We start from the raw sequence: 26,882 nt of genomic DNA on the forward strand, positions 1-26,882 counted from the left end.
CACGGACCGGTTACGTGTCAGAAATATTTTCGCGGACCGGCCTTTATATAAATAAATAATACAATTACATAAATAAATAATACATTTATAATAAATACGATGAAATAAAATGATACGACTGGCATAAAAACAAGTATAAACCACATAAAAGTAATACTCACCATTACGTTGAATTAGTGGGAGCACTGAGCTTGTTTCTCAGAAACGAGCCGGTCCCATCGAGGCGTAATCGGAGACAATGACACCGGAAGTGGTTAAGATTTGTCTTTTAATGCAGGATGCTTGGTCTCCATGTGCCGCAGCAGTTATAAAGGCTTCATTGCCTCGTTAGCTAGCCTGTCGCCGCCACATATGCAGAGTGGGCTTGGCTCGTCAGAGTCACCTGTGGCGATAAATCCATATTTTAAGTAGGACTCCAGAAATTTTCTTTCAAATGTAGCTTTCCTTTTCTTAGAAGTCGTAGCTTCTTCTTCATCCGTCTATTCATTGGGCTGTTTTCCCTTTCCGAAGAAGCTTTCCAAACATTTCTGTTTCTTGCTCATTTTTGCTTGCTTCGCGGGCTCGACTGGCGTGACGTCACGTGTCCGGGATGAGCGTCCTGATTCGAATTAACACAGATGCGCCGACGGATGTAATTGGGAGAGAAACGCCAATTTTTTTAAATATTTTTCAAAATAAATTTTTACTCATTTTTGCTAGCTTTGCGGGCTCGACTGGGGAAACATCTCACGTGACCAGGACGATTGTCTTGACCTGAATGATCGTCGATCGCCGCGGTTTGGCGGCCCGGTACCAAGTGACCCACGGACTGGTACCGGTCCGCGGACCGGGGGTTGGGGACCTCTGCCATAATACATTGATTGAAGGTTTGGGAAGGCATGATAGGCTAAAACATGCAAAGCACAGAAGTGCATACAGTTCTAAACATTGTGTGGGGTATGGGCACGCGCGCACGCACACACACACACACACACACGCACACGCGCACACACACACACATACCTTTATGTTTGACAGCAATGTTGACATGGGTTTCTTGCAGATATTGCAAGATGGCGGCGCGCACAGACGCAGCGGCCCGGCGCTCCTGAGTTGTTGGCAGTTTTGCAAAGCAGGAAGCACAAACCTGCGGAGGGGCATCAAGAAGGCCAAGCACAGCTACCAAAAGCGTATAGAGACACACTTTACAAAAAATAACTCCAGAGGTATGTGGCAAGCGATTAAGGCCCTGACTGGGTACAATAACAACACCACAGCCACAGTACCATCAGATAGCACCCTCCCAGATGCACTGAACCAGTTCTTCGCCCGCTTCGACCATCACAGCAGGGAAAACCCAATCCTTGCTCCACCAGCGGATGAGAGCTACAGCTCCAGCCACAACAAGTCAGAAACATCCATCCATCCATCCATCCATCTTCTTCCGCTTATCCGGGGTCGGGTCGCGGGGGCAGCAGCTTCAGGAGGGACTCCCAGACTTCCCTCTCCCCAGCCACTTCATCTAGCTCATCCCGGGGGATCCCAAGGCGTTCCCAGGCCAGCCGAGAGACATAGTCTCTCCAGCGCGTCCTGGGTCGTCCCCGGGGTCTCCTACCGGTGGGACATGCCCGGAACACCTCCCCAGGGAGGCGTCCAGGAGGCATCCTGATGAGATGCCGAGCCACCTCATCTGGCTCCTCTCAACGTGGAGGAGCAGCGACTCTACTCCGAGTCTCTCCCGGATGACCGAACTTCTCACCCTATCTCTAAAGGAGAGCCCGGACATCCTGCGGAGAAAACTCATTTCGGCCGCTTGTATCCGGGATCTCGTTCTTTCGGTCACGACCCATAGCTCGTGACCATAGGTGAGGGTAGGAGCGTAAATCGACCGGTAAATTGAGAGCTTTGCCTTTTGGCTCAGCTCTCTCTTTACCACGACGGACCGGTACAGAGTCCGCATTACTGCCGACGCTGCACCGATCCGCCTGTCGATCTCGCGCTCCATCCTCCCCTCACTCGTGAACAAGACCCCAAGATACTTAAACTCCTCCACTTGGGGCAGGATCTCATCCCCGATCCGGAGAGGGCATTCCACCCTTTTCCGATCGAGGACCATGGACTCGGATTTGGAGGTGCTGACCCTCATCCCGACCGCTTCACACTCGGCTGCGAACCGCTCCAGTGAGAGCTGGAGATCACGGCCCGAAGAAGCCAACAGCACCACGTCGTCTGCAAAAAGCAGAGACGTGATGCTGAGGTCCCCAAACCGGACACCCTCAACGCCTCGGCTGCGCCTAGAAATTCTGTCCATAAAAATTATGAACGGAATCGGTGACAAAAGCAGCCTTGGCGGAGTCCAACCCTCACTGGGAACGAATCCGACTTACTGCCGGAAATGCGGACCAAACTCTGGCATCGGTGATACAGGGACCGAACCGCCCTTATCAGTTGGCTCGGTACCCCGTACTCCCGAAGCACCCCCCACAGAACCTCCCGAGGGACACGGTCGAACGCCTTCTCCAAGTCCACAAAACACATGTGGACTGGTTGGGCGAACTCCCATGCACCCTCGAGGATCCTGCTGAGGGTGAAAAGCTGGTCCACTGTTCCACGGCCAGGACGAAAGCCACACTGTTCCTCCTGAATCCGAGGTTCGACCTCCCGACGGACCCTCCTCTCCAGCACCCCTGAATAGACCTTACCAGGGAGGCTGAGGAGTGTAATTCCCCTGTAATTGGAACACACCCTCCGGCCCCCCTTCTTAAAGAGGGGAACCACCACCCCAGTCTGCCAATCCAGAGGCACTGTCCCCGATGTCCACGCGATGCTGTAGAGACGTGTCAGCCATGACAGCCCCACAACATCCAGAGCCCTTAAGAAATCCGGGCGGATCTCATCCACCCCCGGGGCCCTGCCACCGAGGAGTTTTTTAACTACCTCAGTGACTTCGACCCCAGAGATTGGAGAGTCCGCCTCAGAGTCCCCAGGCCCTGCTTCCACAATGGAAGGCGTGTAGGTGGAATTGAGGAGGTCTTCGAAGTATTCTCCCCACCGACACACGACGTCCCGAGTCGAGGTCAGCAGCACGCCATCTCCACTGTAAACAGTGTTGACGTTGCACTGCTTCCCCCTCCTCCTTACCCCTATTATCACTAAATGCTTTGAGAGACTCATCCTTCCCTCCATCAAGTCCGCCATCCCAGCTAACATCGGCCAGTACCAGTTTGCCTACCGAGCAAACAGGTCAACAAAGGATGCAGTCATGATGGCGCTCCACACAGCCCTCACTCACCTGGATCAGAGAAACACCTATGTGAGAATGCTAATTGTGGACTTCAGCTCAGCATTTAACATGGTCCTTCCCCAGAAGCTGGTCACAAAGCTGCACAACCTGGGCTTAGACATTTCACTGTGTGCATGGATATGGGACTTCCTCAGGAACAGACCACAGCGCGTCAGGATGGGAGACCACTTTTCATCCACACTCATACTGAACACTGGAACACCACAGGGGTGTGTCCTCAGCCCGCTTCTCTTCTCTCTGTTCACGCATGACTGTTTCCCCATCCATCCCACAAACACCATCGTTAAGTTCGCTGGTGACACCACTATTGTAGGACTGATTAAGAACAACGATGAGTCAGCCTACAGGGAGGAGGTCAAACATTTGATCGACTGGTCCTCTTAGAACAACCTGGAACTTAACACCACCAAGACAAAAGAAATAATTGTGGATTTTAGGAAAGCCAAAAGGACTGTGCCACCCACCCTCTCTATTAGAGGTGAGGAGGTTGAGAGAGTGGAGAGCTTTAAGTTCCTGGGAATTCACATCTCAGCCGACTTCACCTGGTCCATCCACACCTTGAAACAGGTGAAGAAGGCACACCAGAGGCTTTACTTCCTCAGGAAGCTGAAACAGCATCAAATTCCACGCCCCCTGCTGGTTAACTTTTATAGAGCATCCATCAAGTCCATCCTGACCTACTGCTATACAGTGTGGTTCACGAGCTGCACTGCAAAGGACAGGAAGGACCTGCAGCGGGTGGTGAGGACGGCAGAGAAGATAATCGGGACTACATTGCCCTCCCTTGAAGACATCAACACAGGTCGACTCAATAAAAAAGACAAAAACATCAGTACTGATTCCACACACCCTGGTCATGCCCTGTTCTTCCCATTCCCCTCTGGTAAAAGGTACTGCTTCTTAACATTGAGAACTTCACGATTGAGCAACAGTTTTTTTCATCAGGCTGTTAAAACCATCACTCCACCACTGCTCATCCCATGCAAAGACTGACACAGATCACCCCCCCCCCCCCCACACACACACACAGCAACAAGTGCAATATCCAGCCCCCTGCCCCCTCGCCTTATGCACTTTGCACTTTGATCGCTCAAACGCAGATTTGATTCTTGTTTATTATTATTTTTTTGTATTGCATTTTATCTGTTCTTTATACTGTTATATATACGTATGTATGTGCATGATCTGCCATGTGGAGCTGCCAAACGAATTTTCACAGTTAACACTGCGTTAACGTGACAATAAAGGAATTCAATTCAATTCATGGTACCTGACCTTGTAAAAATCAGAAAATACAGTTTTACAAAAGGGTGCAGTGAAAACTGCTGCAACACCCTGTGCATCTTCTCAAAGACTGAAGGGGGATCCTGCCCTCTTTGTAGTATTGTCTGATGAATCTGTTCAGGTCAAACACACACACAAGCACATTATTTTAATATGGAAAAAGGTTACTAGAATTTATCAAAAAACACACACTGAACACATTTTAATTTTATTTTTTTCGTGCTAATTAAGTGCACTGGGAATGTCTACCACCCTAGCTTCGTTAACATGTATGTACTGTAATGACCGAGTGTATTTACAGCCGTGTTTACCACACATTGCACGATAAACATTTTAAAAATAACTTAATGCTGATGTTGACCTACTGATATGGGTGTAGGAACACATTTTAAGCACTTAATTATGTTTATGCTATGTTACTTACAGCCATTAAGTTGAAGTCAGCGAGCAGCCTCTTAAGTCACATTACTTCAGTCAATCAAATCAGTCGCTCACTTTTCAATCCAGTGATTACCACTAACCTCCACCTGGGGACAGGCTGGCTGTGGAAGACTGCAAGGGAGGGATTGATTCTGGTGGGCTGAACTGTTTCTGGGGCAACTCCACCCTTGTGGTTGTACAGCAAGCTGTACTTGCAAGCAGGTGCCGCACAAGCAAACACGCCAAATAAAGAATAAAATAAAAATAAAAACAACAGACACATACACGTACAGCGTGGTGATCGACAGACACACACATGCGTACAGCGTGGATCATTGATATGACAATAACGTGGGACACGTCATTGTCTTCTGTGGCACCAAAAGGTATACAACTGTTTAATTTTTTCTTTATTTGGCTGCATGCCACCTGTGCAGCAATTTCGTGTGACCTTGTACCACTAAGTCCGTTATTTGCAGCGTTTGGCTGATTCGTACCGACTGAGTGAAGCTGAAATAGAAAAGAACTAAGAGAAAGAAGACGATGCCCATCTCTGTTACTTTGCATTGAGATGATGTGCACACTTGTGCAACAACATAACTTCAGTTGTTTATTCTTACTGTTTATATGTTTTAAGTGTGTAGTAGATTCATGGTGTAAAGCAGGGGTCACCAAACTTTCTTAAACCGAGAGCTACTTCCTGGGTACTGATTAACGCAAAGGGCTACCAGTTTGACACACACTTCTGAAATAGCCAATTTGCTCAATTTGGCTTTTACTATGTGTTATTATTGTCATTTCCAGTTCACATGTAAGTGTGATTTTAACAAGAATAGCACAAATTCAGTCAAACCTTGGTTTTTGACCACAATCCGTTCCAGAAGGCGGTTCGAGAAGCGAATTGGTCGAATTCCGAATCTGTTTTTCCCATTACAAATAATGGAATTTTTCTAAATCAGTTTCAAGACAAAAAAAACCCGCCTTTTTAAGCATTTTTTCATTTGCGCATATTTGTCCGATCGCGCAACTGCAGCGCACCGCCGAACGCGCAACCGTAGCGCGTCGCCCACCGTGCAACTGCACCGCGCTGGTTGCATTATTGTGACAGATCCGTCGCTTAAATTTACAAAATATTTTTAAAGTCCTGATGTACTTTCCAAAATTTAAGTGGACCTCATTGCGCAGGGAGCTTAATTTGGTCCGATCGCGCAACCGCAGCGCACCGCCGAACGCGCAACAGTAGCGCGTCGCCGACCGCGCAACTGCACCGCGCTGGTCGCATTATTGTGACAGATCCGTCGCTTAAATTTACAAAATATTTTTAAAGTCCTGATGTACTTTCCAAAATTTAAGTGGACCTCATTGCGCAGGGAGCTTATTTTGGTCCGATCGCGCAACCGCAGCGCGCCGGGCGCTCACTGTAGCATAGCTTTAAGAGCGTCTTTGTGTTTTAGGATGGCTTTACTGCTCCCACTTGCTTTCTTTGGAGGCATGATTAGGGGTTAATACAATCCTCAAAGTAACGAAAATACAATAACAACGGAGTCAGTCGGCATCCGGGCCGCGCGGTCGGGTTTTCTCGGGTCCTCCCGGCTCATCTCGCGAGGTTCGACCTCCGAATTTTGTTCGACAACCGAAGCAAAAAAATCTCGAATTTTTTGTTCGAATTCCAATTATTTCGAGCACCGGGACGTTCGAAAACCGAGGTTTGACTGTAAAATAAATAGATGCAGCTCACTGACAAGTGCCGCTATTTGAGCTAATTTTAGAACAGTTCTGCGGGCGACTCATGCGGTCCTCACGGGCGACCTGGTGCCCGCGGGCACCGTGTTGGTGACCCCTGGTGTAAAGTTTTTAAATGATATAGCTTTTCATTTTTTTACTCCACAAAAGCATTCCAGGGGTGTGTAAGATTACTCCATGCAGTATGCATTTTTCTGCTACATCTATCATATACTAAGACACATTTTTTAATTGCACACGCTGTAAAACTTTGTTTTGTCATGTTTTTTTATTCATTTTGTCTCTTTATATTCAAGTGTGTGGCTACATAGATCCATCAAACACAATCAATAGCAAATAATTAACCCCACCCCCCACCCATTTTACACAATTCTCCCACCACTGGCAAAGACACATTGAACTGCTTGTAAACATGATGAAAATGAATCTGAGTTTTGTTTCAAAAAGTAATTTAGTAGAAAAATAGATTGTCTTTTTTGGGTATTTCTATTTTGTGAATTGTTACACCATGTAGCTCATGGTGTAATATACACAGAAATGAGACAAATATAGTTCCGGAGGTTATAAGGCCATTGGTTTTCATTAAAAATCTGAAAAGGGTGATATAAGAAAAGTCAGCCAACTGTCCTGTTCATGATGGGGAAAAAAGGAAAATGGTATAAGGTGTGTTTTTTTTCTTCCCAAGGTCATAAAATTGCATTAACAATCAGGTGTCACTTCTAGGGACAGTGGGCCCACACAACCAGTGCTGGGTGTAATAGGCCAGAACTGCGAGAAGCATCTCAGAGGTGCTCGTCAGGGCCACAATGAACGGAGCTTGTGACGCAAAGTCGGCCTCCATCCGGCGGAAGGACAGCTGCATGACAGCAAGGGCTAGCAAGCTGTTCTGGACACCCACTTCAATGCTCACTGTCTTTCTCTCCGAAGGTGCCAGTCCCACTAATTTAGCCAGAACTGACCCAACGAACAACCCGAGCAAAGGCACAGTCACGCCAACAGCCACAATCGGAGGCCTGACATTGGCCAGTATAGATGCGCCCATTTGGTAGGCCATGAAGATGCCACCAACAATAAGCACAAAGCTAAAGGGCCGTATGAGTCCTAGCAAGACACGAGTGAGGGCAGGCAGGCGTAGCTTGACCAGCATTCCAAGCGAAATGGGGATGGCAATGAAGAGGAGGGTGCCAAGAATCTTTATGAACGGCACATGCAGTTCCGCATGCACCCCCAGCAGACGTCCATACAGAGTTGATGACAGGGGCATGGCTGCCATCGCCACCACTGTTGACACCAGGGTCATGGAGATAGCAAGGGTGACGTCTCCTCCGAGCAGCAGACTGTAAAGGTATCCGCCTCCGCCACCTGGGGTGGAGCATGTGATCACTAGGCCCAGTGAGAGCGCTTTGGGCAGCAAGGCCAGCCGAGACACGCTGTAAGCATACAATGGCATCACCAGGAACTGACCAAGCACCCCGAGTACCAGTGGCACGGGGCTCTTCACTAGAGCCTTCAGTACCTCCACCTCCACCTTGCACCCAAAGGCACACTTGTTGATAACAATGAGGGGAAGCAAAGCAAATAGCACAGGGTTCTCTGAGAAATGGGAGAGTCCTCCTGACTGGATGAGTTGTGTGGCTGGGTCATCATTCCCAGGGGCCACCACAATGCAGTAATCCGTCCTCTCCTCGATCAAAATGGGCACAGAATTCTGGTCTAGTCCCAGCAGCTGGATCTCAAGCTGGGCTCTTCCTGGAAAACCGGAGTGGATACTGATAATGTAGCTCCTTCCAGGTCCTGCATGGCCACTATCTGTCACATTCAAGATGGAGAGGACCTCTGGATCGAAGGAGCGCACCGTCACAGTCTGTTTCCAGCTCTGGCGGCCTTTCCTGCCGGCTGCTTGGCTTTGAAATTGGGTGGATATTACAATCACACCCTTGGTGTTTTCAGGGAACTCAAATTCCTGTGACGAACCATCCCCAATGGTGAGATACCTGCTGCTATCTGCCGTCAAATTGGAGAGGTTGCTGCGGTTGATGTGACTTACAGTGGCCCACGCACCGTCCGCTTCGCTGATAAAAAGGAACAAACAACAGAATGTAAATAGCGTCCTCATTGTATTCTTCGACAGGCGCTGCAGACACTTTTCTCCCCTGCCACGCTTTTACTCCGCGACGTCAAACACTGTCATTGTTGTCTCCGGTGTAAACAAGAGCGTTAGGGATCGACATCGCGTACATTTCTTGTTTCATTGCAGCCATTATACCGGAACCAAGACGTCACCCCGCCCTGTCCACGGACATATATAGAATTGACTTTACGATACACCTCGCTCGCCGCCTGGAGGAGTGAAGCCACTGGCGGCCATCTTACGTTGCCAATTTCTGACGCTGCCTAATTTAATTATATTTCTCCGTGATATTTTCACGTTATTTCCTGTCTCTGCGGCGAAAATCCCACCGTATATGGCATACAGTTTTGTCTTTACGTTTGGGAAAAGCGCTACATGTACATTTTATGTGTAATAATTTTATTTTCTTCTTTAAGATATACATCTGAGCGATACCTAAACATTCGTCCATGTTGTGTTGTCAGAACCGTCGACAAAGCAATAATCCACGATATAGAGGTAATGTACTCATATATTCGTCAATACAAACAAAAAAGTTGTTTGTTTGAGAAGCGCTCATTGATCTCCGCGGGTATCCAAGCCTGGTAACGGTGGCAACGTAATACGGCTGCCGTCTTGCTTCAATCACGAGGGTCCTACAATGACGGGAAGCTTGACGCCAAAACGTCATTTACGTGTCGAAGGCGATACAAATGTGGGAAGTCGAACTCTTCGGACTTCCAAAGAGAAAATGTGCACTCGAACACTAGGGCTGTAACCTCTGTCTTTCATAAATACTGTAAAGTTTGACCATAGAATCAGCATTTTTGTTTGTAAGCAACGGGGCCCTTCGCTCATCTAACCCAAGTTACAAATCACCCTTATACGCTGCAATTGTATAGCTCTAATTAGTAAAAATTACACATACCGTATTGGCCCGAATATAAGACGACCCTGATTATAGGACGACTCCCTCTTTTTCAAGACTCAAGTTTGAAAAAAGACTTTTTGAACACCAAATTAAATTTTTATAATTACAGTACATGTGAAACAAATGATAACAATATATTCGAGAGAAAAATCCTGTTATTTTGCCTCATTCAAATCATGCAAAAACTGTATATTACATCTTAATATCTGAACATTTAAATATGTAAACTAAAGTGCAATCACATTTTTAAATTTTTTTTTACTAGTTTTTGAAATGTAAATAAACCAATCTACTGTGATAAAACAACAAAATTGCAATAACTGCATTAACCATCAAAGTAAAGTCTAACTGTAACTGTAGTCTTGAAACAAATCTGAGTAAGGAAAAACATTGCAATAAAATAATGCAAACTGCTACCGCTATTGTTGGGGAGCCTGAGGACTGTTGACTCGGACGGTTATGCTCTTTTCGCCCCCGGGTGTCGGTCAGAACACAGGAGGGAAGACATGGTTCAGTTATAATTGCTTTACTGAATTATTGGCAAAAAATAATAATAAATAAATATAGATGAAATACTCTCGGCAACACACCAAACATAAGTCATCGATCGAGACAACAAAATAAATTTGCTGGCGACCGTTAGTCGCCGTGCTGCTGCGTAACGGCTACTCGTACGATGCGAGGCAAACTTAAAGGAGCGCGCCGGAGCAGTCAATCAAACGGCGCGCACACGAAGCAAACCGCGATCGGACAAACGACAAAACAGTGGGCAGTAGTAACAATGAAATGTAGATACTCACTTTGTGTCAAAGACGCACACGATCACAGCAACATACTCAGTCGATTATGAGCGCGCCGGAGCTGTCAATCAAACGGCGCGCACACGAAGCAAACCGCGATCGGACAAACGGCACAACAGTGGACAGTAGCAACAATGAAATGTATATACTCACTTTGTGTTAAAGACGCACACGATCACAGCAACATACTCAGTCGATACCAGCAACCTTTAACTTACCGCTGATGACATTCTGAGAAACACAAGAATGTCATCCCCTCGACCCCACAAAACAGAGTCCTACAGCTCGCACACGAGGGACATCAGGGAATAATAAAAACAAAAAAAACTTCTCCGAACAAAAGTGTGGTTCCCAAACATAGACCAGCAAGCAGAGGCCATGGTCAGCAACTGTATAGCTTGCCAGGCAAACACACCAGTTACTCACATGGAGCCATTATAGATGTCAGAGCTGCCCGAAGCTCCCTAGCACAGCACGAGTGTAGACTTTTATGGACCTCTTCCCACTGGAGAATATCTGCTGGTCATTGTAGATGATTACACCCGGTACCCAGTGGTTGAAGTTGTTAACTCAACTTCTGCTAACACAGTCATACCAGTCATGGACAAAGTGTTTTCCACATTTGGCATCCCAAGGGTCTTTAAGACGGACAATGGCCCCCCTTTGATGACCAGTTTGCGAAGCTTGCAACTTATTTAGGCTTCCACCATCGCAAGATCACACCACTGTGGCCTCAAGCTAACGCCACTGCCGAGCGTTTTATGTGGACACTAGGCAAGAGCATCCGTGTCTCCGGAACTCTGAACATTTCTTGGAAACAACATCTCAACACCTTCCTCAGGGAATATCGTTCCACACCACACAGCACTACAGGTGCTTCACCAGCAGAACTGTTGTTCCAACGAAAGATCTACACAAAAATTCCCACAGCCACAGTCATCAGCTCAGATCGCACCATCAGAGCAAAAGATCATGCTGCTACGCTGACACACGTCGTCATGCAGCACCTAGCACCTTCACCCCAGGTGACACAGTGCTTTACCATCAGCCCAAGCACAACAAGCTCACCACACCCTACAACACTGAACCATACAAAATATCAAAGATCAATGGCTCAATGATTACAGCAACAAAAGATGGACACTCTATCACAAAGAACTCATCCTTCTTCAAAAAGATACATGCCGCGTTGCAGAACGCTCCGCCAGACTCCGTCCATAGCCGCGACGTACCTGCTGAGGACACACCACCTCCTCGATATCCGTCGCAACACAATAGACGTCCTCCTTCGTATCTTCGTGATTACGAGTAATCTCGGATTTTTGCATACACTGAAAATATTTAAACTAAATTTGGAAGTGAGGTTTGATGCCATGTAAACTGTTTTATTGGAGCAGGGTTTATGAACAAAATATTAAGCTGTGTTGTCCCACTATAGAGGTTTGTTTTCAGGTATTACTACGAACAAATTAGCAGTAAAGAATCTATAAGGAAAACTGCATTCAAGTTTGTCTATTGTTTCAAAAACTGCATTCAGGTTTGTTTATTGTCTCAAAAAAAAACAAGAAAAGAGTGATGTAATGTTCACAGCAGATCTGAATCTACTGTGCCATGTATGTGTAGCGCCCCCGGTGGCGAGGGGTTGGTGTACAACAGAGAACGGTGTTGCGAGTGCGGAGGTGGCAATAAAGTACAAGACGATCAACACATCCAAACGAGGCATCCTTCTTTTAGTCTTTAACGGGACCCGGAGATATTACAGGGGGGTCATTTGTGTCGTAACATATGACACAAACATGGTGTCTGTATAGCAAATCCATTTACGTATTTGCCTGAATAACACAAAACAGCATATATACAATAACAAAAACATATTTACACTAACAAAAACATGTGTACACTGACATTTTTTAGTTTTATAGTGGTACACTCAGTAAAAAAAGACAAAAGGAATACGGCCATCGGTGCAGCATTTGAAGGAAGAAAAAGCGCCCCTCTTCAGAGCATTTTCGATGACTAACGAAGCAAGAATGTTTCCACACCATTTGGCCCAATGGTTACCTACAACCTTTCAAAAGCACTCACAGAAATAATAAAACCACTACAAGGACTCACAGATCAACACTGCAAAAACTCAAAACAACTCGCCACAGAATTCACCCACATAAAAGTACAGAAAGATGAAATGTTCATATCACATGATGTCATTTCACTCGTCACAAAAACACCCACACAGGCCACCATGCACATAGTACATGACAGATTATTAGCAGACAGGACACTCAAGAAATGCACAAATTTAACAGTACAGGACATCACTCAACGACTCCATTTCATCGCCACTTCCACATACTTCCAATACAGAAACACAATTTACTGACAAAAAGAAGGATTCCCCATGGGAGACCCACTGTCTGCCGTCATGTGCAGCTTTTTCATTGAGGACTTGGAACAAAAAGCACTCTCAACAGCCCCGGACATATACAAACCCACATTATGGAAACGCTATGTAGATGACATTCTGAAGATAGTAAAAACAGGATATACACAACACCTCACAGACCATCTCAACACCATAGACACCACCGGTAATATCCAATCCACTCACAAAGAGGAAACAGATCGATCCATAGCCTTTCTAGACATCAACATACACCACACAGACAACGGAGATATCAAAATAAAAGTACACAAAAAACCCACACACACCGACCAATACCTCCTCTGGACATCTGAACACCCCACTATACATAAATTGTCTGTAGTCAGAACATTACACGAACGCACAACAAAAGTCACGGACCCGGAGGACAGAACACAGGAAGAAAAACACAACACGCACTTCATCTGATCCCGGCCTACAGGCAGAAACTAAAAACTTCTAAGCCTGTGGTGAGGACTGTGAGAAGTGGACAGTGGAGTCAAGGCAGGACCTCCAAGCCTGCTTTGACTGCACCGATTGGGGTGTTTTTGAAGCTGCAACTTCAGACCTGCATGAACTCACTGACAGTCACATCATACATCAGTTTTTGTGAGGATCTGTGTGTGCAGACTAAGACCTTCTGCACATACAACAACGACGAACCTTGGTTTACACCGAACCTCAGGAGGCTGCGCAAAGTCAAGGAGGAGGCCTACAGGCAGAAACACACTGAACCGAGAGGTCAGGAAATCCAGGAGGTGTTACGTGGAGAGCCTGGAGAGACACCTCTCTGTCAATCCTGATCCCTTAACAGTGTGGAAAGGTCTGCAGAGCATCATGGGCTTCAAGAAATGTCCTGTGGAGAGCCCAAGGGTTGCAAACCAGCTAAACAGGTTCTACTGCAGGTTTGATCGGTCCTCCCACACAACAGGACCTCCTGCAGCACAATCAACATACTCACCTCCCCCCACAACTGCTCTGTCTACACCTCCATCACCGTTGTCACCTACTCTCTCTCTTGCAGAAGCCACGCCCACACTCCAGATCCGTGAGGAGGAAGTGCGCCAGATGTTCCGAAGACAAAAGATCAGGAAGGCTCCACCATCGTTCCAGTGGCCAAGAAGCCCGCCATCACAGGTTTGAATGACTATAGACCTGTCGCTCTGACATCTGTGGTCATGAAATCTTTTGAGAGGTTAGTGCTGAACCACCTGAAGGATGTCACGGGCCCCCTGCTTGACCCCTCCAGTTTGCCTACCGTGCAAACAGGTGGGTGGATGATGCGGTCAACATGGGACTGCACTACATCCTGCACCAGGAACGTACAGCAGGATCCTGTTTGTGAACTTCAGTTCGGCGTTCAACACCATCGCTCCTGACATCCTCCAACAGAAGCTCGTCCAGCTCGCGGTGCCTGCCTCCACCTGTCAGTGGATCACCAGCTTCCTGACCAACAGGAGACAGAGTGTGAGGCTGGGGAGCATCACAACTGACACCCGGACCACCAATACTGGCGCCCCTCAGGGGTGCGTCCTCTCCCCACTGCTCTTCTCTCTAACCCATAGTTAAAAGTGTCCACACACCGGTGGGCCTGCGTGCCGCACGTCTAGGGGCCAAACCTCCTCCGAGTCCCTTGTAGTTTAGCCTGGGTCCGTGTTGTACCCAGTTACCATGTGTCGCCGCATGGAGGCACTACATAGGGCTTGCTGTTAGAGAGGCTATGTACTGGCAGGGAGAGACTTACGCACTCGGCTCTCCCGTTCGCATACTGCTAGCCAGCGGTGAGGGTTGACAGTGAGAAGTGACATGCACTGGGCACTCCACCAACACACATCATAACAACCCGACTTGGTCTTATGAAGTCAGACACAGCATATAGCATGAGCATATAATACATAAATGAGAGGGAGTTGCGGTCTTGAGTGCGTACTGGGAGCAGATCTCCTTCCCCAACCGTATCATAAACTATGGATCTCCTAAACTGGGTTTTCAGTGAAATCGACCAGACTATCTCTACTCAACGTTGACCCTCATGGGGTTGCACTTGCACCCACAAATAAGCTGAAAGGAACGAAGGCTGGTGGAAACGAGGGACTTCAAGCCGTATGTAGAAAGCAACCTGAGGGGTGAGAGCAGAGAGACAAGAGATGATGGCAACGCTCCGTCTTGAGTTGTCTGAACTTCATAATGGTTCAAGCTACAGGAGGCCAGCGGGAAACGATTAGCTGTGATTGGTGGGTGCAAGTGCCGCCTGTTGCTGGGGACAGTGCCTGGGGTGCCTGAAGGATTGTGACTCCAACTGTCTTGAAATTTCACAAATGTCACTGTTGGATTCAAATCAAGCTGTTAAAACATATACCGTATTTTCCGCCCTAAAAGGCGCACCGGGTTATAAGGCGCACCTTCAATGAACGGCCCATTTTAAAACTTTGTCCATATATAAGGCGCACCGGATTATAAGGCGCATAAAATAGAAGCTATACTGCATCAAACTGAGGTTGACTAGGGTTGCGGTATGCATCCACTAGCCAATAACCAACGAGCCCTCTGTAAACAATCGCGTTTCTCAAACGATCTCCTATAAAATGATCAGAACTGACTAAAGTTCGATCTAACGCATTGGTACTACTTACCTATGTTTCCCTTCCATATCGATCCGTAGATTTACTCGAAACATTAACAGAGCAGCCTATTTTGACATGAAATAGCCTGGTACGTATAGCAGCTATCGCAATAGCATTAGCCATCCGCAAAGTCTCACGAGCCTCAGCTCGCAATCTCCCATGAGCCTCAGCAAAGTGTAAACAATCGCGTTTCTCAAACGATCTCCTATAAAATGATCGGAACTGACTAAAGTTCGATCTAACGCATTGGTACTACTTACCTATGTTTCCCTTCCATATCGATCCGTAGATTTACTCGAAACATTAACAGAGCAGCCTATTTTGACATGAAATAGCCTGGTACGTATAGCAGCTATCGCAATAGCATTAGCCATCCGCAAAGTCTCACGAGCCTCAGCTCGCAATCTCCCATGAGCCTCAGCAAAGTGTAAACAATCGCGTTTCTCAAACGATCTCCTATAAAATGATCGGAACTGACTAAAGTTCGATCTAACGCATTGGTACTACTTACCTATGTTTCCCTTCCATATCGATCCGTAGATTTACTCGAAACATTAACAGAGCAGCCTATTTTGACATGAAATAGCCTCGCGGGTACAACAGCTATTCGGTGACGCCCCCTGACTACAGTTGCCGTAATGTTGGGAAGCGATGCGACCTTGTAATTTACTAGTCGTACTAAAACGTACTGAAACATTTTGGCAGAGCACTGTGTACAACCAGTATGGATCAACAAATTCATCAATTGATCCATATATAAGGCGCACTGGCCTATAAGGCGCACTGTCGGCTTTTGAGAAAATTTTAGGTTTTTAGGTGCGCCTTTTAGGGCGGAAAATACGGTACATTAACGTTTGAGCAGCGTTGAGTTATTTATTCTTTGCGCCTTATAATCCGGTGTGCCTTATATATGGACAAAGTTTTAAAATGGTCCATTCATTGAAGGTGCACCTTATAATCCGGTGTGCCTTATAGTGCGGAAAATACGGTAGTTAATAATAGTTTACGTTACTCAAGTACACAAAAGTTAGCTTGATGACTGACTCCTTAGCTAGCTACTTACTCACTTCAACCTCATAAAGTCTATTCTTCATGGAAGCCTGTACTTTCCGTTTCAGACCTGCCAGCACGCTAACACAACTCTATTAGAATTGTAGGATTTCTGACCTATTTTCACTCTTATTGTGTTTACATGTTACTTGCAGCGCCTTGGACATGGAAGTGAGGTGTTGGTATCTTGTGATGTCACACTAGCCATCCCCATAAAACGGCAAAGCAATATGCTTGCACTACCATGTACCATGCATCAGTATTGTGTTAGAGCCAAACACACCTTTCAGAATTATGGTAAAACAGTTCTACTTTGGTTTTACTGGACCATTACATTTTCCAAACATGTGGGAACATATATTAGAGTCCTAAGGTTGAACTTTAAGAACAAATTAGTTCAATCAGGATTAACACAAAGGTTTCAGGTTTCCTCTCGAAAGCATAAAAAATGTGAGAAAAGCATACAAGAACAAGTTAACTATTCGAGGTTAATCAGAGGCACTTGAAATTGCAGTGGTGGACACCGTCCTTGACCCACGTGGATCCAGTCTGTCCCTTGTTGGCGAGAGACAATCAGGTTTCAGATTATAATTTGCAAGTCACAAGCAGGCAGAGGTTGCTCGCTGCAGAACCACTGGGTGGAGCTGCTCTGGAGCTCCACCCCAGAACAGTCCAGCCCACCAGAATCAATCCCGACATTTTCCACCAAAGACAGCCCCGCCAACTTCTTATTTATCCATCCATCCATCCATCTTCTTCCGCTTATCCGGGGTCGGGTCGCGGGGGCAGCAGCTTCAGGAGGGACTCCCAGACTTCCCTCTCCCCAGCCACTTCATCCAGCTCATCCCGGGTGATCCCAAGGCGTTCCCAGGCCAGCTGAGAGACATAGTCTCTCCAGCGCGTCCTGGGTCGTCCCCGGGGTCTCCTACCGGTGGGACATGCCCGGAACACCTCCCCAGGGAGGCGTCCAGGAGGCATCCTGATGAGATGCCCGAGCCACCTCATCTGGCTCCTCTCATCGTGGAGGAGTAGCGACTCTACTCCGAGTCTTTCCCGGATGACCGAGCTTCTCACCCTATCTCTAAGGGAGAGCCCGGACATCCTGCGGAGAAAACTCATTTCGGCCGCTTGTATCCGGGATCTCGTTCTTTCGGTCACGACCCATAGCTCGTGACCATAGGTGAGGGTAGGAGCGTAAATAGACCGGTAAATTGAGAGCTTTGCCTTTTGGCTCAGCTCTCTCTTCACCACGACGGACCGGTACAGAGTCCGCATTACTGCCGACGCTGCACCGATCCGCCTGTCGATCTCGTGCTCCATCCTCCCCTCACTCGTGAACAAGACCCCAAGATACTTAAACTCCTCCACTTGGGGCAGGATCTCATCCCCGATCCAGAGAGGGCATTCCACCCTTTTCCGATCGAGGACCATGGACTCGGATTTGGAGGTGCTGACCCTTATCCCGACCGCTTCACACTCGGCTGCGAACTGCTCCAGTGAGAGCTGGAGATCACGGCCTGAAGAAGCCAACAGCACCACGTCGTCTGCAAAAAGCAGAGACGCGATGCTGAGGTCCCCAAACCGGACACCCTCAACGCCTCGGCTGCGCCTAGAAATTCTGTCCATAGAAATTATGAACAGAATCGGTGACAAAGGGCAGCCTTGGCGGAGTCCAACCCTCACTGGGAACGAATCCGACTTACTGCCGGAAATGCGGACCAAACTCTGGCATCGGTGATACAGGGACCGAACCGCCCTTATCAGTTGGCTCGGTACCCCGTACTCCCGAAGCACCCCCCACAGAACCTCCCGAGGGACGCGGTCGAACGCCTTCTCCAAGTCCACAAAACACATGTGGACTGGTTGGGCGAACTCCCATGCACCCTCGAGGATCCTGCTGAGGGTGAAGAGCTGGTCCACTGTTCCACGGCCAGGACGAAACCCACACTGTTCCTCCTGAATCCGAGGTTCAACCTCCCGACGGACCCTCCTCTCCAGCACCCCTGAATAGACCTTACCAGGGAGGCTGAGGAGTGTAATTCCCCTGTAATTGGAACATACCCTCCGGTCCCCCTTCTTAAAGAGGGGAACCACCACCCCAGTCTGCCAATCCAGAGGCACTGTCCTCGATGTCCACGCGATGTTGTAGAGACGTGTCAGCCATGACAGCCCCACAACATACAGAGCCCTTAAGAAATCCGGGCGGATCTCATCCACCCCCGGGGCCTTGCCGCCGAGGAGTTTTTTAACTACCTCAGTGACTTCGACCCCAGAGATTGGAGAGTCCGCCTCAGAGTCCCCAGGCCCTGCTTCCACAATGGAAGGCGTGTAGGTGGAATTGAGGAGGTCTTCGAAGTATTCTCCCCACCGAGACACGACGTCCCGAGTCGAGGTCAGCAGCACGCCATCTCCACTGTAAACAGTGTTGACGTTGCACTGCTTCCCCCTCCTGAGACGCCGGATGGTGGACCAGAATTTCCTCGAAGCCGTCCGGAAGTCATTCTCCATGGCCTCGCCAAACTCCTCCCACGCCCGGGTTTTTGCCTCAGCAACCGTCGAGGCCGCGTTCCGCGTTCCGCTTGGCCATCCGGTACCTGTCAGCTGCCTCCGGAGTCCCGCAGGCCAAGGACTCCTTCTTCAGCTTGACGGCATCCCTTACCGCCGGTGTCCACCAGCGGGTTCGGGGATTGCCGCCACGACAGGCACCAATGACCTTACGGCCACAGCTCCGGTCGGCCGCCTCAACAATGGAGGCGCGGAACAAGGTGCACTCAGACTCAATGTCCCCCGCCTTCCCCGGGACGTGGGAGAAGCTCTGCCGGAGGTGGGAGTTGAAGATCTTCCTGACAGGGGATTCTGCCAGACGTTCCCAGCAGACCCTCACAGAGCGTTTGGGTCTGCCAGGTCGGACGGGCATCTTCCCCCACCATCGGAGCCAACCCACCACCAGGTGGTGATCAGTTGACAGCTCTGCCCCTCTCTTCGCCCGAGTGTCCAAAACATGCGGCCGCAAATCCGATGACACGACTACAAAGTCGATCATCGAACTGCGGCCTAGGGTGTCCTGGTGCCAAGTGCACACCCTTATGTTTGAACATGGTGTTCATTATAGAAGATCCGTGTCGAGCACAGAAGTCCAATAATAGAACACCGCTCGGGTTCAGATCGGGGGGGCCGTTCCTCCCAATCACGCCCTTCCAGGTCTCACTGTCATTGCCCACGTGAGCATTGAAGTCACCTAGTAGAACGATGGAGTCCCCAGAAGGAGCGCTCTCCAGCACTTCCTCCAGGGACCCCAAGAAGGGTGGGTACTCTGAGCTGGCGAAGGCCCGGCCACCAGACGCTCGCCTTCGAGCCCCGCCTCCAGGCCTGGCTCCAGAGGGGGGGCCCGGTGACCCGCGTCCGGGCGAGGAAAAACGAAATCCATTTATTTTATTCATCATAAGGGGCTAGCGTGAGCCGTGCTTTGTCTGGCCCCTCACCTATTTATTTATTTTACATTATCGCAAATGAATTGATCTACAATCTAGTCGAGCATATAATTCTCAAAGGTTTGAATGCATTGTCTCTCAATTTCCTTCGATTCTCGTGGACCAATCAAGATGAGGGATTTGCAGAGGATTACCCCCCTCGAAGACACTGCCAGGACAATCGAGGGCACCTCCTGCAGCTATTCGCTTTGAATTGGACATCCACTTTTTCTTTGATTTTTTTTTACATTATATACGTATTTTATGTGCCCTCTCTGCCTCCATTGCAGCCTGGTGATCCTGAAAGGGGGATCCTCCCATCTGTGGTCCCTTCTCAAGGTTTCTCATTTTTCCCCTAGTAGTTTTTTTTTTAGTTTTTCCTTGCCCTCTTGGGAGCTTAAGATCAGGGGATGCTTTGAGAATAATTGTCAATTTGTTTTGTATATGTGAAGCCCTTTGAGACTGCTTGTGATTTAGGGCTATGTAAATAAACTTGACTTCACTTGACTTGAATAGTTTAATGACCCATAATGAACTGTTCAATGCATGCCTGATGTTTTTCTAAATTACGGACCCTTCCAAGCGCGTCTAAGAATGCTGAATGCTTGATTGTATCTTATGTTTTGCCTAATGCTTGATGTGACGTCGTATGTTGCCTAACGCTAGACGCCAGCCTTGGATTATTGGAGAAAGTTCTGGACAGAGGGAAATGTTTTGCCTAACAAAGAAAAGATATGGTTGGAAGCATGATTAACTGAGAATGTGACGAAAGTAAGTAAATGCACAGAATGTGAAAAGAATAAACAAATGCATGGTATGTGGTGAGTAAAAGCTTGGCACAGAAAACTTTGCATGGAAATAGTCAGGAAACATTGAGTATTAATGAAATTGCTAAATGCAGCATGATCACAAGTTCACGTCGCGGCTAACAGTTTATGTCACACCCAAAAGTTCATGTAATTCTGGACAAAATGACAAATTGGCAGGATGATGGATGGATGATGTGCGACAGAGGGTGGAGTGTATGTATGCAGAAGGTTGGTTGTGCAAGAATGGAGGAAAATGTTTACAGAAAGTATACTTGGAGATAAAACCAGCAGAGGTGCCAGAGGGAGAGTGACATGGGAAGAACAGGCAAGAACCCGGCCAAAGGGTGGTCACCAAGGCCGAAAGACTGGATGGAAAACCAACAGCCCACACCAAGTCAACCCCCTCACACACTGAATCGCCCCTCACCGCACCAACCCCCCATGGAATCAGCTCCCACCGCATCAAAGTCAAAGTCAAAGTCAAAGTCAGCTTTATTGTCAATCCCTTCATATGTCAAGACACACAAAGAAACCGAAATTCCGTTTCCTCCATCCCACGGTGACGAGACATACAAGTAGGCGACACAAAACAAAAACAAGAAGGCACAAACCATAAATAATAAATAATAAATAAAATAAAATGAGCGATGAATAAAAACAGACCAATAACCCATTGAATATGAGGGGCAAAACCGAGCCAGTGAGCATACAGCAAGAACAGGACGCTACGCTGAAAGGGGGAGCGAGTTCAGGATCCTAACAGCCTGGAGTACGAAGCTGTTGGAAAGTCTGGTGGTGCGGGAGCGCAGGCTCCTGTACCGCCTCCCAGAGGGCAGAAGTTCAAACAAAGAGTGAGCGGGGTGACTCACATCACTCACAATCTTGGTCGCCTTGCGGGTGAGATGGGAGGTGTAAATGTCCTTCAAGGAGGGGAGAGAAGCACCAATAGTCTTACTAGCCGTTTTCACAATGCGCTGCAGGGCCTTCAAGTCTTGGTCAGTGCAGCTGCCACCCCAGACAGCAATACAGCTGGAGAGGACGCTCTCAATGGTGCCACGGTAAAAAGTAGTCATGACGGCCGGAGGAGTCCCCGCTCGCCTGAGTTTCCGAAGGAAGTACAGGCGGCGCTGGGCCTTCTTCGCCAGCGACGCGGTGTTGGTGGACCAGGAGAGATCCTCACTGATGTGCACCCCCAGGAACCTGGCGCTGCTCACTCTCTCCACCACAGCACCGTCGATGGTCAGCGGCAGGTGTTGGGCGTGACCCTTCCGGAAGTCAACGACAATCTCCTTGGTCTTGTCGACGTTCAGCAGGAGGTTGTTGTCCCTGCACCACGCGGTCAGAAGGTCAACCTCCAGCCTGTATTGAGTCTCGTCTCCCTTGGTGATGAGACCCACCAGAGTCGTGTCGTCAGCAAACTTCACTACGCGGTTGCCGCTGCAGGTGGCAGCGCAGTCATGCGTCAGGAGGGTGAAGAGCAGCGGACTGAGCACGCAGCCTTGGGGGGCCCCTGTGCTCAGCGTGATGCTGGCGGAGATCTTGTCGCCAACACGTACCACCTGTGGCCTCTGACAGAGGAAGTCCAGTAGCCAGTTGCAGAGGCCGGTACTGAGGCCCAGCTTGTCAAGTTTGCTGATGAGACGCTGCGGCACAATGGTGTTGAAGGCAGAACTGAAGTCCACAAACAGCAACCTCACATACGAGTCCTTCCCCTCCAGGTGGGTGAGGGCCGAGTGGAGGGCAGAGCAGATGGCATCCTCAGAGGACCGTTTGGCTCGGTACGCAAACTGGAAGGGGTCAATGGTGGGGGGGAGAACTGACTGGATGTGCTCCAAGACAAGCCGCTCAAAGCACTTCATGACGATGGGCGTAAGTGCCACGGGGCGGTAGTCATTGAAGCAGGACGGAGCAGGCTTCTTCGGCACAGGTACGATGGTGGCTGCTTTGAAACTCGACGGGACGATGGCCTGCTGCAGGGAAGTGTTAAAGATGTCCGTGAAGACACCCGTCAGCTCACCAGCGCAGTCCTTCAGCGCTCGACCCGGGATGTTGTCCGGGCCCGCCGCCTTACGGATGTCGATAGCGGCAAGCGTCCTCCTCACGCTGTCGGCGGAGAGGCACAGGGGCAGCTCGTGGGAAGGGGGAGTGGCCTTCAGCGGGCAAGTGCTGTTCTGAGCGTCGAAGCGAGCAAAGAAGCGGTTGAGGTCATTGAGCAGACGGACGTCGCCATCACAGCTCTGCGGCGCGGGCTTGTAGTCCGTGATGGTCTGAATGCCCTGCCAAAGGCGCCGTGCGTCCCTGCTGTCCTTGAAGTGGGCGGTAATTTTGCCCGAGAACGCCCTCTTCGCTTCTTTGATGCCCCGGGACAGGTCGGCCCTCGCAGTCCTCAAGCCAGCCTCATCCCCCGCCCGGAAGGCTTTGTCCCTGGCCCTCAGCAGCCTGAAGACAGCCCCCGACAGCCATGGCTTCCGGTTTGCCCGAGTGACGACGGATACTGAGTGTGTCACATCATCAATGCACTTCCCGATGTAGGAGGAAACAGAGTCAGTATACTCCTCAATGTCCGCCCGACCGTCGCAAGTGGCCGCCCTCCTAAACACGTCCCAGTCGGTAGAGCCAAAGCAGTCACGAAGCGCATCAGAGGCACCCTCAGGCCACACCCGCACCCGCTTGCGAACTGGTCTGGATGTTCTCACCTTTTGTCTGTATGCGGGCAAAAGCATAACAGTGAGATGGTCAGAAAGCCCAAGATGGGGGAGGGGGGCGGCTTTGAAAGCTCCTTTATGCGAAGAGTAGACCAGGTCCAGGAAGCTGTCGCCACGCGTAGGAAAATCAACATGCTGGTGAAGCCTCGGAAAAACAGACTTCAGATTAGCATGATTAAAATCCCCAGCGAAGATGGTGAAACCGTCAGGGTGCGCTGTCTGTTGGTCACTGACAGCCTGGTACAGTTCACTAAGAGCCGCGACCCTGTCGCCTCCGATGTTGGAAGGCGGGATGTAAACCGTGACCAGCAGAATCAGATTTGACAGGTGAGTCACGCCCTCTGCTGTCCGTTCACCCCTCCAGAATGCTGCTCAAGGTGGTAGAGAGCATGAAAGCTCCCTCGTCTCTGTTGATGGTCCTCTGGCCCTGCTTGCGGATCTCGATGGCCTCCCTAATCCAATGCTGATGTTTGTTTTCTTCGGTGCGGATGACTCTGGCCTTTTCCCAGTCCATGATGTGATTCTCTCTTTTGCAGTGGTCGGTGATGGCTGACTTGTAGTGTTCCTGTTCTGCTTGTTGTTTTATTGCTCTTGTTTGTCTTGTTGCTGTCTCCTTCTCACATTCCTTCTTGTGTTCTGTTTTTCTTGTAATGAAGTTCCTCCCTGTCTCCCCGATGTATGATTTATTGCATGATTTGCATGGGATCTCGTAAATGGAGTTGCATTTGTTTTCCGGGTGGCTTCTGTCCTTTGGGTGAACCAGTATGTGACGGAGTGCTGTGTGTGGTTTGACAGGTGTGTTAATGTTGTATTTTCTCATGGTTCATGGATGCGTTCCGTAATCCCTCTCACGTAAGGCAACGTCACCATTCCTCTGTGTTCTTGTTTACTTGTTTGTTTTTTCTTTCCCCCCTGTGTTGTGTTGCTTTTGTTTTTGACCTGTCCTGCACCTTTAGTTATTGCCCATTGTGGATACTGACATCTTTTAAGATTCAAGATTCAAGATTCAAGAATTTTTATTCGCCATGTTTGGGCGTGCCAAACAAGGAATTTGACTTCGGTACATCACAGCCTCTGTTCAACATTTAGGTGACTAACAACACTCAGGACGTGTGAAAAATGACAAATATTCTCAGACACCCCCTGATCTTAAACTCCCAAGAGGGCAAGGAAAAACTCAAAGCTCGAAGCTTGAGAAGAGACCACAGATGGGAGGATCCCTCTTCCAGGATGACCAGGCTGCAATGGATGCAGAGAGGACACATAGTACAAATAGTGTAGACAATTCAAAAAAGGTGTGGAGAGCAGGATGTTATTGCACAGCAGTGACTCTGAGACTCTAAGAGTGGTGTGAGTTCATCAGAGCAACAGTCTGGGGGAAGAAGCTGTCTCTGTGTTTGCTGGTTTTTGCTTACAGAGCTCTATCGCGCCGTCCGGAGGGGAGTAGTTCAAACAGACTGCAACCTGGGTGAGAGGTATCTGTAGAGATGTTACTTGCATGTTTCCTGGTCCTGGACAGGTACAAGTCTTGGATAGATGGGAGGTTGATTCCAATTATTTTTCTGCAGTCCTGATTGTCCGTTGCAGTCCTGATTTTCTTGTTTGGAGGCCGATCCAAACCAGACAGTGATGGCGGTGCAGAGGACAAACTGGATGATGGCAGTGTAGAAGGTCTTCAGTAGCTCCCGTGGCAGGTTGAACTTCTTGAGCTGTCTCAGGAAGTACAGCCTCTGCTGGGACTTCTTCCGGACAGAGTCTATGTGGCCGGTCCATTTCAGGTCCCGAGAGATTGTGGTTCCCTTGAAGGTGTCTGTGGAGAGAATAGTATTACTGCGGATAGTGAGGGGTGAAAGTGGTGAAGGGTCTCGTCTGAAGTCCACTGTCATCTCCACGGTCTTGAGCGGGTTCAGATCCAGGTGGTTTTGGCTGCACCAGTGGACCAGCCACTCCACCTCCTGTCTGTACGCAGTCTCATCACCGTCCCAGATCAGTCCGATGAGAGTGGTGTCATCTGCATACTTCAGGAGCTTCACAGGAGAGTCACCTGAGGAGAAATCGTTGGTGTAGAGCAGTGGTTCCCAAACTTTTGCAGGCTGGCGCCCCCTTTGGCTCCCCAGTGAATTCCTAGCGCCCCCCCCCCCCCCCAAGGACCGGCATTTATATAAATAAATAATACATTTATATAAATAAATAAATAATACATTTATAATATCATTACCATTACGTTGAATTAGTGGGAGCACTGAGTTTGTTTCTCAGAAACGAGCCGGTCCCATCTAGACGTAATCGGAGACAATGACACCCGAAGTGATTTAAGGTTTGTCTTTTATTGCAGGATGCTTGGTCTCCATGTGTTGAAGCAGTTTTGAATGCTTCACTGCCTGGTTAGTTAGCCTGTCGCCACATATTAGCTTTGCGGGCTCGACTGGGGAAACATGTCACGTGACCGGGATGAGTGTCTTGACCTGAATTAATTGATCGTCGATAAAAAAAAAATTCTGTGCGGCTTGGCGGCCCGGTACCAAGTGACCCACGGACCGGTACCGGTCCGCGGCCCGGTGGTTGGGGACCACTGCCCTAACCAGTTCAACACAACACAACACGGCGCGTTCTGGCGAGTCCCCAATTTCATGTTGACTTGAACTCAAGATGATGTTGACCGCCAGAATGCGGTTTTTATTATAAGATAAAATTCTGAACATTACAAGCTTGAAATTACAAACCTGAGCTTTTGCTTTTGTAGTCTATGCTGTCGGATCTGACTGGGCCAGAGCAGCGGGGCGGTACCGCCCACTTTGGGAACCACTGATTTAGATCATCCATCCATTTTCTGTACCGCTTAGTCCCCACGGGGGTTGCGGGTGTGCTGGAGCCTATCCCAGCGTCATCGGGCAGTAGGCGGGGGACACCCTGAACCGGTTGCCAGCCAATCGCAGGGCACACAGAGACAAACAACCATTCGCACTCACACTCACACCTAGGGACAATTTGGAGTGCTCAATCAGCCTACCAAGCATGTTTTTGGGATGTGGGAGGAAACCGGAGTGCCCGGAGAAAACCCACGCGGGCCCGGGGAAAACATGCAAACTCCACACAGGGAGGGCTGGAGGTGGAATCGAACCCGCACCCTCCTAACTGTGAGGCTGACGTGCTACCCAGTGCCCCACCGAGCCGCCTTTATTTAGATCAAATAATAATAATTATTATTTTTTTATCAAACCAGTTCATTAA

General features: G+C 48.8%; 1 protein-coding gene and 1 long non-coding RNA gene across 2 annotated transcripts; both read right to left on the reverse strand.

Moving 5' to 3' along the window:
- Positions 1-661: 661 nt before the first annotated feature.
- On the reverse strand, positions 662-26,155 carry LOC119124132. Its single transcript, XR_005098198.1, has 2 exons — positions 26,117-26,155; positions 662-753 (listed from the first exon to the last, which is right to left on the reverse strand). It is a non-coding gene; the product is annotated as an uncharacterized LOC119124132 (long non-coding RNA).
- On the reverse strand, positions 6,980-9,031 carry slc10a3 (solute carrier family 10 member 3). The gene has a single exon (XM_037253638.1). The coding sequence runs from the start codon at positions 8,844-8,846 to the stop codon at positions 7,437-7,439; it is 1,410 nt and encodes a 469-aa protein (XP_037109533.1). The 5' UTR covers positions 8,847-9,031; the 3' UTR covers positions 6,980-7,436.
- Positions 26,156-26,882: the final 727 nt, after the last annotated feature.

This window comes from Syngnathus acus, chromosome 6 (assembly GCF_901709675.1).
Source record: "Syngnathus acus chromosome 6, fSynAcu1.2, whole genome shotgun sequence".
Classification (NCBI taxonomy): domain Eukaryota; kingdom Metazoa; phylum Chordata; class Actinopteri; order Syngnathiformes; family Syngnathidae; genus Syngnathus; species Syngnathus acus.